We start from the raw sequence: 14,827 nt of genomic DNA on the forward strand, positions 1-14,827 counted from the left end.
GCAAACGAGGTGAACAAACAGAGGGCTGACTAATTACCAGTGCTTGTTAAAACTCATTACAGTTGTGTTATGTTTAGTTAGTTGCTCTTTATAGTTCCAACAGTTCTGCTGCTCTTTAATGAGATGAACTTGTAAAAACTTTGTTCAGAATGAAATACTAGTCTACTTCAAACTGCACACTACATATTAGTGTGATTATTTCATGAATATTTCATGTTTAACAACATTTCAAACAGTAGTATGTAAGTTTAGACTAAATTGGAAGTTGAATTTGAATGGCAGGAAGTAGGATTTACTAGTGTGTTCAAACCGTTTTGACTGGAGCAAGATGGCAATGTACTTTCTCTACAACAATTTTTTAATTCTACAAATGATGAATAAAGAATGTGCATCAGGTGTATTTTTGCTTTTTTACATTTTTATTCAATTCATGAAGGTGCTGTAAACTTGCATGTACAAAAGTCTACTATTTTGTACATGCAACTTGCATGCTACTTATATATATATATATATATATATATATATATATATATATATATTATATATATATATATAAAAAACGTTTTTACATAAAAAAGTTTAAGCACATTCAACTCGTATTTACAATCTTTCTGTTATGACTTTAAAGCGCCATAACTCAAAACAATTTAACACAGATGCAGTGCATTCTGGGAAATCAAGTGTTCTGATTCACAAATGTTTAGTGTTTTAAATGGCCGCTAAGCAGTTGCTAAGGTGTTGAAGTGGTTTTAGCATGTTGCAATGCAGTTTTTTGGACATTTTGGGTGGTCGCTAGGCGTTTGATAAAGGGTTGAATTTTTTTATTTATGTAGGTGACACCTCAAACACTGAAATCATATTGCAACTCTTCATCCTGTTTGCTATCTCATTTCAAAAACAGAAATTGAACAGGAAATCAATTCTGAATGCCACACAGACCTCATCTTATATAATTCAAAATCCAGTTGCAAATTCGCTTATTTTGCATTTTCGGTCCAATCTTAGGTAAACATTCAGCCAATCTGAGCTAAAAGCATGATGAGCACTTTGCATTATGGGATACAGTGTGCAGCGCAGTGTGTTCTAATACACTACTCTGAATTCACATATCATCATCATTCTTAAAAATAACAGAACCTTCTTATCAAGAATTCAAAGCTTCCAGAGATTCTCTATGACATCAGACTGTCAAACCTTTTAGACTGAAACAGGGACATTCGTTTGTGGTGCTTTTACACAATGTACTTTCCCAAAACCATAAGTCTTCACTAGAGTTGAAGGGAGGTGACTCGGCATGTTTGATAAGATGAGTAGTCTTTGGCCAGATAACCCAGTAACACACTTAAGCAAACAGAGGAGATGGGTGGTGATGGCTCAATTTAACCGTTTGTTCTGTTCAGACCTGAGCTCTGGTCGCACTGTTTCTCAGGGCGTTGCATCAAAACGTTCATTTTCCCGCAGCTCCTCGACGCCTGATACTAACCAACAGTCACACCTTCATCCAAGATCAGAGAGGCAGCGTCGACTTCAGACTGAAATGAGTCTTCACTTCTCATATTAGTCATCTGCAGAACAACGCAAAGAAAGAACAACTTCTAAAATTACCTGTAGTGGTGGATGAAGTACACAAAATCAAGTACTTGAGTGAAAGTACAGAATGATATCCTAATAAAATATTACTCCAGTAAAAGTATTAACTACTCCTTTTGTATTTTACTCCAGTAAAAGTACAAAGGCATTTGATTTTAAATGTACTTAAGTATTACTAAGTATTATTATTTGTTTGAATATTTAATAAGTTTATATAATATATTTTATATTATCCTACTGGTCAAAATATCTTGGAGGAGAGGGGCTTGTCATAGCCTATACATCAAAACATTACATTAAAAAAAATCTATTTAAGTTACTGATACTTGCAAAAAACAAGTGCAAACATACATACAAAATGCATACAAACACATTAGTAAAAACAAAAAGTGTGCTGACGAACAATGTACTGTATAACAGACACCATAGTGCATAACAGTATAAACACTACTTTAAAACTCATTTGAAACTGCTTCAGCAGCGGGGAAGATGCATGGGCAGTTTTTTTTTTGTTGTTTTTTTTTTGCGTTATTTTAATGTTATGTTTAGTTTTTACATTGTTGAGAAGATGATTCACAAATGTCGACATATTCGCATTCATTGAACAGCTCACCCTTTTACCGCAGATTTAGTTCAAAAATAACTGGCAGTCGTGGCCTAAATATGATTTCCCTTTACTATAATCAATCCTAAAATTTGTCATTAGTAAATAACCTTTTGCATCATCAGTCACACGTTCTGAGAATCTCCCGCTCATTTTGAGTTAGACTCGTGAACCCACTGAATTGGAGACTTACTCTGACCAGGGCTGTATTTCCCAAAAAACATCGTAAGCTTAAGTTGATCGTAGCTCCATTGGTTTCAATCCGATCAGTCCAGTTCAGGAATGAATCGTTCAGGCTACGTCTACATTGATCAGGATACATTTGAAAACGACATTAAAAGCTCACTGAGATGATATGTTTTCATGCACTTCTTCTGGCAGAATAATTTTATTTTGGAAAATATCTCACCATTCACTGACGCGTTCAGGTCGCACTCACTTACGATTGTGATCTAACAGCAATCGGGAGTAAATTTACTGTCACCTTTCCAGGACTGTGAAAAGAGTGCACAATCTGTAGCAATAGTGTGAAAGTGAACGGCACATAACAGTCACAATACCAGTATAAACATAGTTAGCCTATCTATTGGTACAATATGTGTCACATGACTAAACGTGTCATCGTTGTTAAAAGCCTCTGTTTTCACAGTCCAAACTGCAATGCAAATTTATCCATTTTGGAGAGCATTTTCTCTATTAAACGATGTGTGGATGGAAGGCCAGAACGGAGAGAAAAAGATGCTTTTAAAATGAAAACTTGGACCAGACCTCATTGCACTTTTGCGAACCGATTTAACAGTTTCATTGAAAAGAATCAGCTCATTCACGAATCTGACGCCGCTATTGCGTTTTGTAGCGGCTGATGAATTCTCAAGTTCAAAATAACAAGGAACGACATGTTTTTAAGGAACATATAGTGGAGTACAAAGTACGATATTTTGCTTTGGATTGTAGTGAAGTATCTAAAAAAAATAAAAAATACTCTGAAAAAGTACAGACACTTGAAAAATGTACTTACAATAACAAAGTGAAAATGCTTTGTTATTGTCAACCACTGCATGCAAAATTGTTTAAAAAGTGCTTGTTTAGATGTTCAGGACTGGCTCATTCTGTGGTGCGTTTGTAGAGTTTTGTCTACATTCTGACCTGCTATCAAGTACAATTATGAAGAATGCTTTGGGATTTTCTACAGCCCAACCAGTTCTTTTATTTAACCAGAAAAATGACCTTATTCTTCAATTACAAAAGCATTCCAGAGAGACTGGTGCATTGTGGGTGTCTATTACGGCCCAGCAGGCATCAGTGGGCGGTCGTCTTTGTAGGTCTCTGGATTAAGGGTGCGGTTGGATGGTGGATTCGGAGTCAGCGCTTGGGAACTGGACGGCTGCCCGCAGAGAGAGTCAGTGGCTGAATGCAAACTGATGTGGAGGCGCTTCTCAAGAACATGTGCTCATTTGGGTGCTGTTTTGGGGAAAATTGTCTATGAAATTAATAAATATGCAAGTTTGATGCAAAAGAGTGTAAAAACTCAATGCCACAGTGCAGGGGTTTTTTGAATACACATTAAAATTATAAATGCACATTCACTCAAATTCAGATTTTTATGCAATTATGCATACAAAAAATTAAACAGAACAAAAAGAACATGAAACGGAGACAAACAAGTAAAAAAAAAAAATACATGAAGAGTGCCAGGGGTAACCATATAAAAATCATGCTGCAGTTACTAGAGTGTTCTGAGTGGTCGCTATGATGTTTAACTGTTGTTTTGGTAGGGGTGTGTGTGTGGGTTTTGGATTTTTATAGTGTGTAAGTGTTTTTTTTGTGTGTTTTTGATATACACAAGTGTGTAGGTGTAAAAGTGTGTTATCTTTTTGTTTTTTTGAAAAGAGATTCAATCATTAATGAAAGCAGCTTACATGAATGACTGTACAAACTCACAGAACTCTGTGTGTGAGCTTGTATGTGTCAGATTAGATCAAAAGCACCTGAAATGAGCCGTTTGAGTTCACTGGAATCGTAATCAGAGCAGTGGGATCTCACCCGTATGTGTTCATGTGAGCACATACATTTTTCTGTCTGGATACACTCTGAAATATATAAAATAATGTATTAATTAACTGAATGCATCAGAGTATATCCAAGCATAAAAACATCTTTGTGTGCTTGAACTATGCTTAATGCTTTAATACTTATGAAAACTAAAGACATCATGTTGGACAGAAATGAAAAAAAAAGATCTGTGTTTGTGTGTTTATCTGTGAGTTTCCTTCACCTGATGACCTTCTCACCACCAAAAACAAATCTTGAAAGTCTGAGTGCGGGTCACCGTAGATGTGTGATGCATCGATCGTCTATTTCTGTTCTCCTTCTGTCTCAAAGAGCTGGCACACATTCAGACGGCTTCGCTCAGAGAGGAGCGAATCACTTTCCTCGAACCCTCCTGGTCGCTTTTAAGACAAAAGAACCACTAGGAACTGAACTGGGATTATGGGTCACCCATGAAAAGCAGAGTGGGTGGTTTTGACATGGGTATCTTAAAGAGACAATTCAACACAAAATCGTCAATCATTTAATCACCTCAAGTTGTTCCAAACCCAAATGTCTTTTTTCTGTGGAAAACAAAAGAATATGTTTAGTAGAACATTCATGAATGGTTTTTATTTATTACATGGCTTCTACACTATATTTAAAGTGTTTTGAAGTGTGTTTTCTATATAAATCAACTCTTCCAGTAAGTAGTGCACATCTACAGACAGATATTAAGAACTAACAATCCTTGTGTAACAAGTGATCCACTTATTGCATAATTACTAAACATTACCCAAGATTATCTGCTCATAATTATGCTGGATTTAAGATTTTATGCCTTCTTAAACCTTGTTAAACTCAGATTGAACTCAACACGTTCAAAACTTTTTCATAAAGAAACACAACAGTTAAATACGGACAAAAGTCAAGTTAAAAAGGTGCTCAGCAGCATCTGCTCTACAGATAAAGCAGTCAGACATTTAAAGGAATATGATTTGAGACACTTTTGAACCAGCTCATGGATTGATTTTGGTTTCCGGTTCACATACTATATGGTGTAAATAGTATGAAAGTTTACAAGTATAGTGTCTCAGATCATAGTACATTGAAAACGATCCTTAAAGTGTGTATCCATGGATGCTATTGGCACTAATTATGACTCAAAAACCCATGTGACATGGAATATTCCTTTAAATGTCTGACTAATTTATCAGTAGCAAAAACACAGAAAAATATGAAAAATAATAATTGTTTTCAAACAGGTTTTCCCAAACACTCCTCCAGCTCATGTCTGACTTCCACTAGATAGCCCCGCCCCCAAAATCACTCCATTGGTTAATTCAGAAGTTGTCACTCAAACAAACAGATTAATGTTGTGGTGCCAATTTCGGAATTTTAGTCACTAAACCGAATACATTCACACCGAATGTGTTTTTCCATTCCAATGAGCTAGTTTTCCATTGTTTTCTATGTCATTGTTTTTAGACGCAGGGACATGTTCTGTGTGAACAGCCCCTTAGGATCATGCTGTCTGACTACAAAAATATATATATAAAAAAAAAATGTAAATGAGAACAGTTTTATTGGGACTTAAGCTGTAAAAATATAGGCTGCATAAAAGGATTATGAATGCAAAGGGTTGATTCAACATGATGGTGTCATGAATATGCTAATTAGCACATGACATTATCTAGTGACTTTTCAAGCAGGTTTTAGCTACTTTTCATTAAAGCAATTGTCAGCACTGCAACAATGTCACAGTGTTTCATTTTTCACGACTTAAACAACCAGTGAATAATTTATAGCAACCCTAAATATTAAACTGACACCAAAAACTATCCGAACAGGAACAGACAGATGAAAGCAGGACATTATTGTGTGCGTGTTGCTCTGGGCAGAGGTGTTGCTCATGTAAACTGCTTCACAGAGAGCCGATCTGTGTCTAAACATGTTATGAAATGCCTTCATTCGTTGGTCTTGTAAGCACAGTATGGAAAAAAAAACATCACAAACACTCCTAAAATAACGCTACGTCTATTGTTCTTTAGGTTTGAGAGAGCCTTCTTCATATCAAGAATGATTTTTGGCTCTGATATGGATGTTTGGAAATGAATAATGTCCTTTGTTCTTCAGGTCACCACCAGATCATAGATGATTTCCAAAGAACTAGAAAAAAAGTGTATCTAAAGTATGACAGCGGACTGATAAAAACATGTGCATGATGTAGTTCAGCAGCGGGATGTGTACAGTATGTGAGTGTGTTTACCATCTGGTTTTGAGGAGCTTCATCGTCTCTCTCTCGTTATCAGTTCTTCAACATCACTCATTATCTCACCCTCTAGATGAGCCATGACGTCATGAAGGTCGTGACCCCTCATTCCCACTGATATATTGGGACTCCCTGAACTGACAAAGAAGTACACAAATGTGTTGAGCTACAGCTACACAAATTCAGTATCACACTGTATGTTTCATGATAAGAAGTTCTTGCCTTTAGTACTATAATAATGCAATCCTCGGCCTGTTTGTCTTGTTAAATTCACTGGCGGTTTGCTTTATGACATTAAGTTTCAGAGTGATGCTTTTTATTGTCCATAAATCTAGTTCAGACACCTTCTGACAACACTTACCAGAATGAACGGATGTGTCTTCAGACTGGAATGAACGATCACCTGTCACAAACAGACCTCAATCAATTATTCTTCATGCTGCACTCAGACAGACAGATTGTTCCAAACCCTTGGCAGATGTGTGGATAAAAACAAGGTCTTGGAACGTGAGAACTTATTTTAACTTGACTGTCAAATCTTTAGAGTTCTGTGTCATGAGCGAAATGCCCTGTCCCAAATGGCACCATAAACCCTCGTGGTCTTCCTCTGAGTCCGCACTTTCGTGAACATAATGCCACTTTGACTGCAGAGTAGAAGTCTGCTGTGGAGCTCGCCCCAGTATGGGCTCGGCAGAAGTGCAGATCGAGGGCGCATAACGGCTGCAAAGGGGGCGCTCGCGAGCACCCTTCTGAACGCTAAAATGACAAATGGGACACCGTATGGTCTCAACTTAAAGGGGTCATATGACGTTGCTGAAAAGCGAAGTGTGCTCTTATTGGCCAGCTATCCAGTGCGTTGTGATTGGCTGAAAACCTCTAACGCATGTGACTGAAATGTTACACCCCTTACCATACTGAGATGCCATGTCCCGTCACAATGAGACAAAACCAATAAAACCTATTACAAACGAGGCATTTGTTGCATCCAGTGGGGACATAATTACTGATTATAATGACTTATACTGTCTTTTTACGCATTCCGTTGCGTATCGCGCCGAATAAACATAAAACCGTCTGCGATCCACAGCACAAAGTTGATGTATTTCCTCAGTAACCGGCACAGATTGGAATGCCGATGCAGATATCGTCCTCTTTTGGAAGGCCAAACAAAGTAGTTTTGCTTTCACAATGAAACACAGCATCTCCACGACATGGTGCCTGCGGCAACAACAATACTACAAAGTGAAAAAAAGGTACGCCTTCTTTCTTTGCGTGAACATTTGGGCGGCGTTATGCAAATCTTCCCACATAGTGACATAGAGATGTGGGGGCGTGTTTAAACGAGGCGTTTAAACACACAGGTTTAGATAGACAAACAAATGGAGAAACAGCGTAGTGGAACACAAAAATGCGAGACGAGGCAGTGGAACAAAAAATTTAAAGTCTAGAACTGCGTTTTTTTAAGTTTTTTTGTTTGTTTGTTTGTTTTTAATTTTACTGTTTTTTTTTTACTTGAGTTATGCGTTTTTAGAACGCATGGGTGTGGCGCGGCAAAAGATGCAATACATAGAAAAAAAATGAATGGAAGAGCAGCGCTGTTGAACTCAAACCCTGTTCCGTGTTAAAATTTTTGTGTTTAAAAAAATTGCTATAGTGGAATGGAAAATGCAAGAGATGCGTTTTTTTTTTTACTTGAGCAACGTGTTTTTAGTTCGCATGCGCGAGGTGCTGCAAAAGACGTGAGGGGCCACATTTATAAAGTGTGTGTATGCACAGATCTTATCTTGGAGTGTGTGTGCGCTTAAATCCACCCAACGCTCATATTTATGAAAACTGCCTTTGATGTGGAGAAGTGCTTAGCATCACGTCAGGGTCTGAGTAGACATAACCTACACACTTTTTCTTGTCAGAGTAGCCTACTGCAGGTTTTTGGAAATGTAAGCTGTTCTTGCAGCTCACTGTTCTAAATTAAAGGGTTTTGGATGATGACTGGTGATCTTTTTATGTTAATGACATTAACTAGTCATTTACAAGGAAGAGAGATGAAACCATTCTGTTTCCGCCAAAAATGAATACTTTTTATCTCACCTTTTTACTTACAATTCTGCACTTTTCTTCTCGCAATTATGAGTCAATTTCACAGTTTTTACTTTTTGTCTCTCAAGTCAGGATTGTGCGAAAAAAAAATTGTAAGTTTAGGCTATATCTTGCAGTTCTGATATTTTTTCTCAGGAATGTGAGAAATAAACTGGCAATTATGCGAAAAAACTCAGAATTGTGAGAAAAAGTTGCAATTACCTTTTTTTTTAAGTGTTTTTATTACTATTATTTTAATAAATGTGGAAAAAATTCTTCCAAAATAACATCCATGTAGTAAGTGTTTACATAGAAAAATAAGTAGGAACAAAAAAACAAACAAACAAAATTTTACTTGCACATGTCTTTTTCAGCATCTGACGCAAGCGTTCATATGCCTTATTTCAAAATAAGTTAATCTTTTGAAAAAAACGTTTTTTTCATTCATTCTACTGCCTTGTGTCTTACAAGTATGCTTTAAATCTCCAATAAAATAAGGTTTGTAAGCTCCTCTGGAACTAAGACACCCAACGGATAAGTGAAAAGGTTCATCATTAATTCACTTTATTGATTTAAAATAGATTGGTGAGGTTAAAAGTGGACTATTTTGCACAGAAATAGCTAATGAGATGGACATTACTCATCATTAACAGGCTGTTAATTGCTCCATTTGTGTGGTCACGACAGGTCAGTGTATTTCTGTCCTTACAATCTTACAAACGCTCTTCTGTGTGTGAGTTTCAGTGAAGCGTTGGCTCTTTGGACCTCTCTAACCCTCCGTCTGTCTGGTTGGCCGCTGGCCCTTGTTTTTCTGCTGACTGCTGGTTCGGTGTCCAGCACTCTAGCGCTTCTCCAGCAAACATCTTGAGTTTTTCTGCTGATGCAGAGACACGGTTGAGTCTGAGGGGAGACCAGATATTGTCTGCGCTCGCTGACCCCTGATTGGCCCTGACACCAGAGGTGAACGTGAGTCAACGTCATCACGTGACCAACGAGACGCCTGTTCTCCTGATGAACACAGACACAATACAGCGGTTGTTTAAAGATGAAGTCACTGGCACCTTGAGGAGTATGATATTTACTGCTATGAACTGAGTATTTTAGAGATAAAATACACTAATGTTCAAAAGTTAGTTTTTTTTTTTGAAAAATTAATACTTTTATTCTGCAAGGACACATTAATCAAAAGTGACATAGCCTACTGTTACAAAACTGTACAAAATGTTCTGTTTCAAATAAATGACAAATCTTTTGAACTTTCTATTCATCAAAGAATCCTAAAAACCTAAATGTATCATGGTTTCCACATAAATATGAACTGTTTTCAACACTGATGATAATCAGACGTTTCTTCAGCAGCAAATTAGCATATTGTAATGATTTCTTAAGGATCATGTGGCACTGAAGACTGGAGTAATGTTTCAGCTTTGATCACAGCAATACATTTCATTTTACAAAATAACAGTTATTTTAAATTGTAATAATATTTCACTGTTTTTACTGTGTTTTTAATCAAATGAATGCAATCTTGGTAAGAAGTAGAGACTCCTTTCTTTAAAACATTAAAAAGTACTGACCCCAATTGGATTTTGGGGTTATCTGTTACCTTGGCAGGCTTTGTGATTTTCAATAGTTACATTTAGCAAATTAAAAGTAGTGCTGCATATATATTTGGATATTTAGGAAAGGGTATTTAGTGATGAGTGTTTTGAACATCTTTTTGCATCGGCTCACAAACATACACACACACACGCACATATTATACAGTCTCTCTCTGTCTCACTCTCTTACCGTAAATGTGATCTGGCCTCAGGCAGATCTCTCTCACACGGAGGATCAGCTTACATTATTATTACTGGCTGGTACCCATGTCCACCTAAAAACACACACACAGTCACACATAAACACACACATACGACTGATAGTGGTTATTACTGACTAAAGTCAACAGTAATAAAATACATTTCTAAAGTATAAAGGGACATATGATTTTGTGTAGAAATGATGGAAATTAGGGCTAAAGCAGGCGTTTTTGGGGGCAGAATGAGACCTGCTGCCCTTCATCTGAATTAAACAAACATTCAGCCAGAGAACTGCATGTACCAACCACCCGCGAACCAGGTAAACAACAACAGCTCACTGACCTTGGCCTCATAACACACACACACACACACACAGGTTCATCCATCTGTGTGGGATTTTTCACGATGCTTCTGCCACTACTGTGCCAGCGTCCTCATGGCACAGTGCCACACACACACACACACATACACGCTGCCCGCTGCATCAGTTTTATCGTAAACATCCAACCGCCCCTGCAAAAGTACCACAATTCATGTCAATGTCACAAAAGCCTGACAGAGTGACACACTTCTCCAGAAGCACACTAAAATTAAACACAGGAACACTGAAAGCAGAAATCAGTCTGTGGACTTAGAACGGCTGTTTGACTTTGATTTTCAAAACGCTGTGTGGTTCAGCTGCACCACTCTGAGCAAAAACACTGCATATTACAATAGAATTTTAAATAAAATGTAAAATAATAAATATTTTACAAAATGTGTAAATAATTTTACAATGTTGTTTTATATCTAATAATTATGTGTAATATATACATTTTACAAAATGTTATTTCATATTTAACAGAAATGTTCATTAATATTTTTTAATAATAATAATTTTTATTTATATTAATATTAATAAATGTTAATAAATGCTTTTTAAATGATTTAAAATATTAATGAATCATATAATTATTAACACTAAGTTTTCATATAATGAATTATTTTTTAATTATTTAAAATATTTGTAAATATTATAATTATTATTAATAAATGTTTTATTTTTATTAATAATCATAGGTATTAATAATACTTTTTTATAAAATATATAAATACATTTATAAAATAAAATGCAACAAAACATTAATACATTTCATTAATAATATTTATTATCTTAATAATAAATATTTATTTAGATTAATATATATTATCAATGTTTTACATAAATACTCTTCATAAAATCTAATGTTATATTTAATAATTTATTACAAGATAATAAATAAATTCCCTGCTGACAATCCTGTGTGTGAGCCGCATTAACATTCATAAAAACTATCAACACATGCATTTTTATAAACAAATAAATACATTGAATAAAATGCTTTTTTATATTTAACAAAAACCTTATTATTTTTAGTAATTCATATTTATTTATATTAAAATGAACGCATTTTTATATTTAAATACACTATACAATGTAATGCCAAATGTAATAATTTATTAAAATAATAATTAAATGCATGCAGAATTTCCTTCTGATAAATCTGTGTGTGATCATTTCAAGGTCAGTAAAACAGTCACTCTCTCTGGATCACACTTTCTTTAATAAAGCAGCAGTATCAGTTTAAGCTGATCTCATGAAGCTCAGGACAGGTTACATGAACTCTCGAGCTGCTTTCAGGTGGGTGGAAATGAAGCCTCGCTGAACACACAGCAGCACAGGTGCGGAGCACGACGTCTCTGAACTACCTGAGAAGACCAAAACGATCAAATGTCACTCTGATTCATGTCAATGTACTGCCCTTGCTGTTTAATACGACTTCCAAACAAACTCAACAGGCCTTAAAGCGACTGACTCGGACTCTGTGAAAACATGATATTCCCTCAAAGTGACTACAAACAACATGCTGCGAAAATCACTGACTTAGCCTACCTTAAATGCATTATTTACATACTTAAGAATCATTAATGGCTCACGTTGAATGTATAATTATGGAGCATCATTATATAGCTACATTAGCATCACTATCCTATATCTGTAAAGCTCTAGAGCTGCGGTGGTTTGTGAAACAAAGCCTCTAATTTGACTGCAGAGCCTGAATTTTGAGTCTAAATATCCAAATGATGAATAACCTATTGACCTGGTTTAGAGACTAATTATTCACTATTATTATATTGTTTATAAAAAAAGAAAAAAGAAAAAAAAAAAGCATTTTCTGAATGTTTACTTCTGTTTGGGATTCAGAAGGTGTTATTTTGTCATTATGTGTGGATTTCTCTGTAATGGTCGCTTGTTTAGCAGGTGTTTCTCGCGCCTCTGTGCGGCAGTCCGGATAAAGTGGGCGGGGCGACTGACGCTCCCTCCAAGAGGAACTCCACGTCACGATGCCCATATTTGACCTGTACGCTTCCTGCAGGAAGCGGGTTTCTGAGGGTCCCCGGCGAGCAGAGATTTACAGCGGCTGTGAATGTTTGCAGTCTGTCTCTTTTACTAACTTGCACATTCAGCAAGTTGAGAATTAACAGCTAGATTCTGATCTTCAGATCTGTAACGTAATCTGACGTTTTCTGGATATTTCTGTAGACAGCTATACGACGGAAAAACATCATAAAACGAATACAGTAATAGATACGCCAAAATAAACAAACTTTGCTTTGATAGAAAACTCTTTTCGCGATGGAAAAAAAATTATTTTAATTTAGGCTAATGTCATTTCATCTGTTAGCTACATCTAAAATCACATTAACCCCTAAAACAACAATAAAGACCTTAAAAATGCACCAGCAGAAGTCCAGCTATAAGCCTACCTGATAAATCCAATGTTAGAGGCCCTTTCTTTTAGCAGAAAGGATATTATATTATATAAGGTATATTAGAATATGTTCCTAAACCGTTTTTGTAATGATTTTCGCTCTGCATTGGTGTGCGCTTCGCCCTCGGGCTTGTTTACTGTCCCAGCAGTTCCCGACAATGACGTCCTGACGCGTGTGACGTAGACGCCGTCGGGGCGTGGCCAGCTGTCAGTGCCGGAGTGCTTATAAAAACGAACCGGGATCCCGATCCACACGAACAAGCGCAACAGAGCAAATCAAACCAACATCGTTCCCAAAGAGCGTTCACTTTCAACAGACGGGCGCTTTGAACTGTTCGCGGCTCGAGAGCGTTTACTTGCTGCTGTCCGCGTAATTCTGCACATCTTTGGGACTCCGGTTCATTCAAGAGGAGCATCCGCACGGAGTGGACCGGGACGGAACGCTGTCATCGTCCTCCGCACTGTTTTTGAACGCTTTTACACTTGAAATAAAGTGGACGTTGACCTGTCAGCCACATTAGGTGAGAAGCCGATATTTTCTTCTTGTTCCAGAAGAACTCTATGAGTACAAAGATGGAGCAGCCGTTTTATCACGACGACTCGTTTCTGTTGGGTTACGGTCACAATGACGCGGCACTACACGATTATAAACTCCAGAAACAGAGCATGAACTTGAACCTGACCGAGCCCTATCGGAACCTCAAATCGGACCTGTATCAGATCAGCGGCGCCGATATGGGCTCGCTCAAACTCGCCTCGCCGGAGCTGGAGAGGCTCATCATCCAGAACAGCAACGGGGTGCTGACGACGCCCACCCCGGGCCAGTACCTCTACAGTCGGGGGATCACCGACGAGCAGGAGGGCTTCGCGGAGGGCTTCGTCAAGGCTCTGGATGATCTTCACAAGATGAACCAGATGCCCCCGCCCAACGTGTCGATTGGAGCCGGCGGCGTGACGACGTGCTCGACGACCGCGTCCGTTTTTGGCTCCTCCCTGCAGTCTGAGCCTCCCATTTACACGACGCTGAACGCGTACTGCCCAGCGCCCAGCCACCCGTCCACCACCATCAGCTACCTGCCGCCGCACGTACAGCAGAGCCAACACCCGGAAAACGCGCACGCGTTCCAGCACTCCGGCGTCCTCCCGCAGCGCTTCGTGCCTTTGAAAGAGGAGCCCCAGACCGTTCCCGACATGCACAGCAGCGACGGCTCGCCACCCATGTCTCCGATCGACATGGAGAACCAGGAACGCATCAAGGCGGAACGCAAGAAACTCCGGAACCGCCTGGCGGCCACCAAATGCCGCCGGCGCAAGCTGGAACGCATCGCGCGGCTGGAGGAGAAAGTGAAGGTGCTCAAGTCCGACAACGCCGGGCTGTCCAACACCGCCTCCGTCCTGCGGGACCAGGTGGCCCAACTCAAACAGAAGGTGCTGAGGCACATGAACAGCGGCTGTCAGCTGATGTTGACCAGTAAGATGGAAGCGTTTTAAACGCGGCCGGACTTTTAATCAGAAATAACACTGGAAATCGTATATGTTCTACGACTGAACGGAACTCAAAAGCCCTCGAATGAGGCGTTTTGGACACGTTCTGGGTTCCGAGTTAAACGAGCGAACCCGCCGCGAACGGAGTGGGAGAGACCGGACTCTGAGCCCCCAGAGA

The 14,827-nt window shown here is 38.3% G+C and overlaps 1 protein-coding gene and 3 long non-coding RNA genes across 5 annotated transcripts in view; 1 reads left to right on the forward strand and 3 right to left on the reverse strand.

Moving 5' to 3' along the window:
* Nucleotides 1-560: 560 nt before the first annotated feature.
* Nucleotides 561-6,583, reverse strand: LOC122136461. Of its 2 annotated transcripts, none has more exons than XR_006154141.1 (3): nt 4,470-6,577; nt 4,183-4,284; nt 561-1,565 (listed from the first exon to the last, which is right to left on the reverse strand). It is a non-coding gene; the product is annotated as an uncharacterized LOC122136461 (long non-coding RNA). The 2 variants fall into 2 exon arrangements; XR_006154142.1 differs by lacking the exon at nt 561-1,565 and having other exon boundaries at nt 4,074-4,284; nt 4,470-4,806; nt 6,492-6,583.
* Nucleotides 6,584-9,112: 2,529 nt separating this feature from the next.
* On the reverse strand, nt 9,113-11,035 carry LOC109060797. The gene is made up of 2 exons (XR_002012800.2): nt 10,362-11,035; nt 9,113-9,578 (listed from the first exon to the last, which is right to left on the reverse strand). It is a non-coding gene; the product is annotated as an uncharacterized LOC109060797 (long non-coding RNA).
* A 901-nt stretch (nt 11,036-11,936) lies between these two features.
* On the reverse strand, nt 11,937-13,213 carry LOC122136456. The gene is made up of 2 exons (XR_006154136.1): nt 13,160-13,213; nt 11,937-12,100 (listed from the first exon to the last, which is right to left on the reverse strand). It is a non-coding gene; the product is annotated as an uncharacterized LOC122136456 (long non-coding RNA).
* A 168-nt stretch (nt 13,214-13,381) lies between these two features.
* Nucleotides 13,382-14,827, forward strand: part of LOC109060789 (transcription factor jun-B-like) — a 1,696-nt gene continuing 250 nt past the window's right edge. The window contains exon 1 of the mRNA XM_019077955.2: nt 13,382-14,827. This exon is cut by the window's right edge and continues 250 nt beyond it. Coding sequence (XP_018933500.1) covers nt 13,726-14,655 — 930 coding nt within the window. The 5' untranslated portion in view covers nt 13,382-13,725 and the 3' untranslated portion in view covers nt 14,656-14,827.

The sequence above is a fragment of the Cyprinus carpio genome, chromosome B3, assembly GCF_018340385.1.
Source record: "Cyprinus carpio isolate SPL01 chromosome B3, ASM1834038v1, whole genome shotgun sequence".
In the NCBI taxonomy this organism is placed as follows: Eukaryota; Metazoa; Chordata; class Actinopteri; order Cypriniformes; family Cyprinidae; genus Cyprinus; species Cyprinus carpio.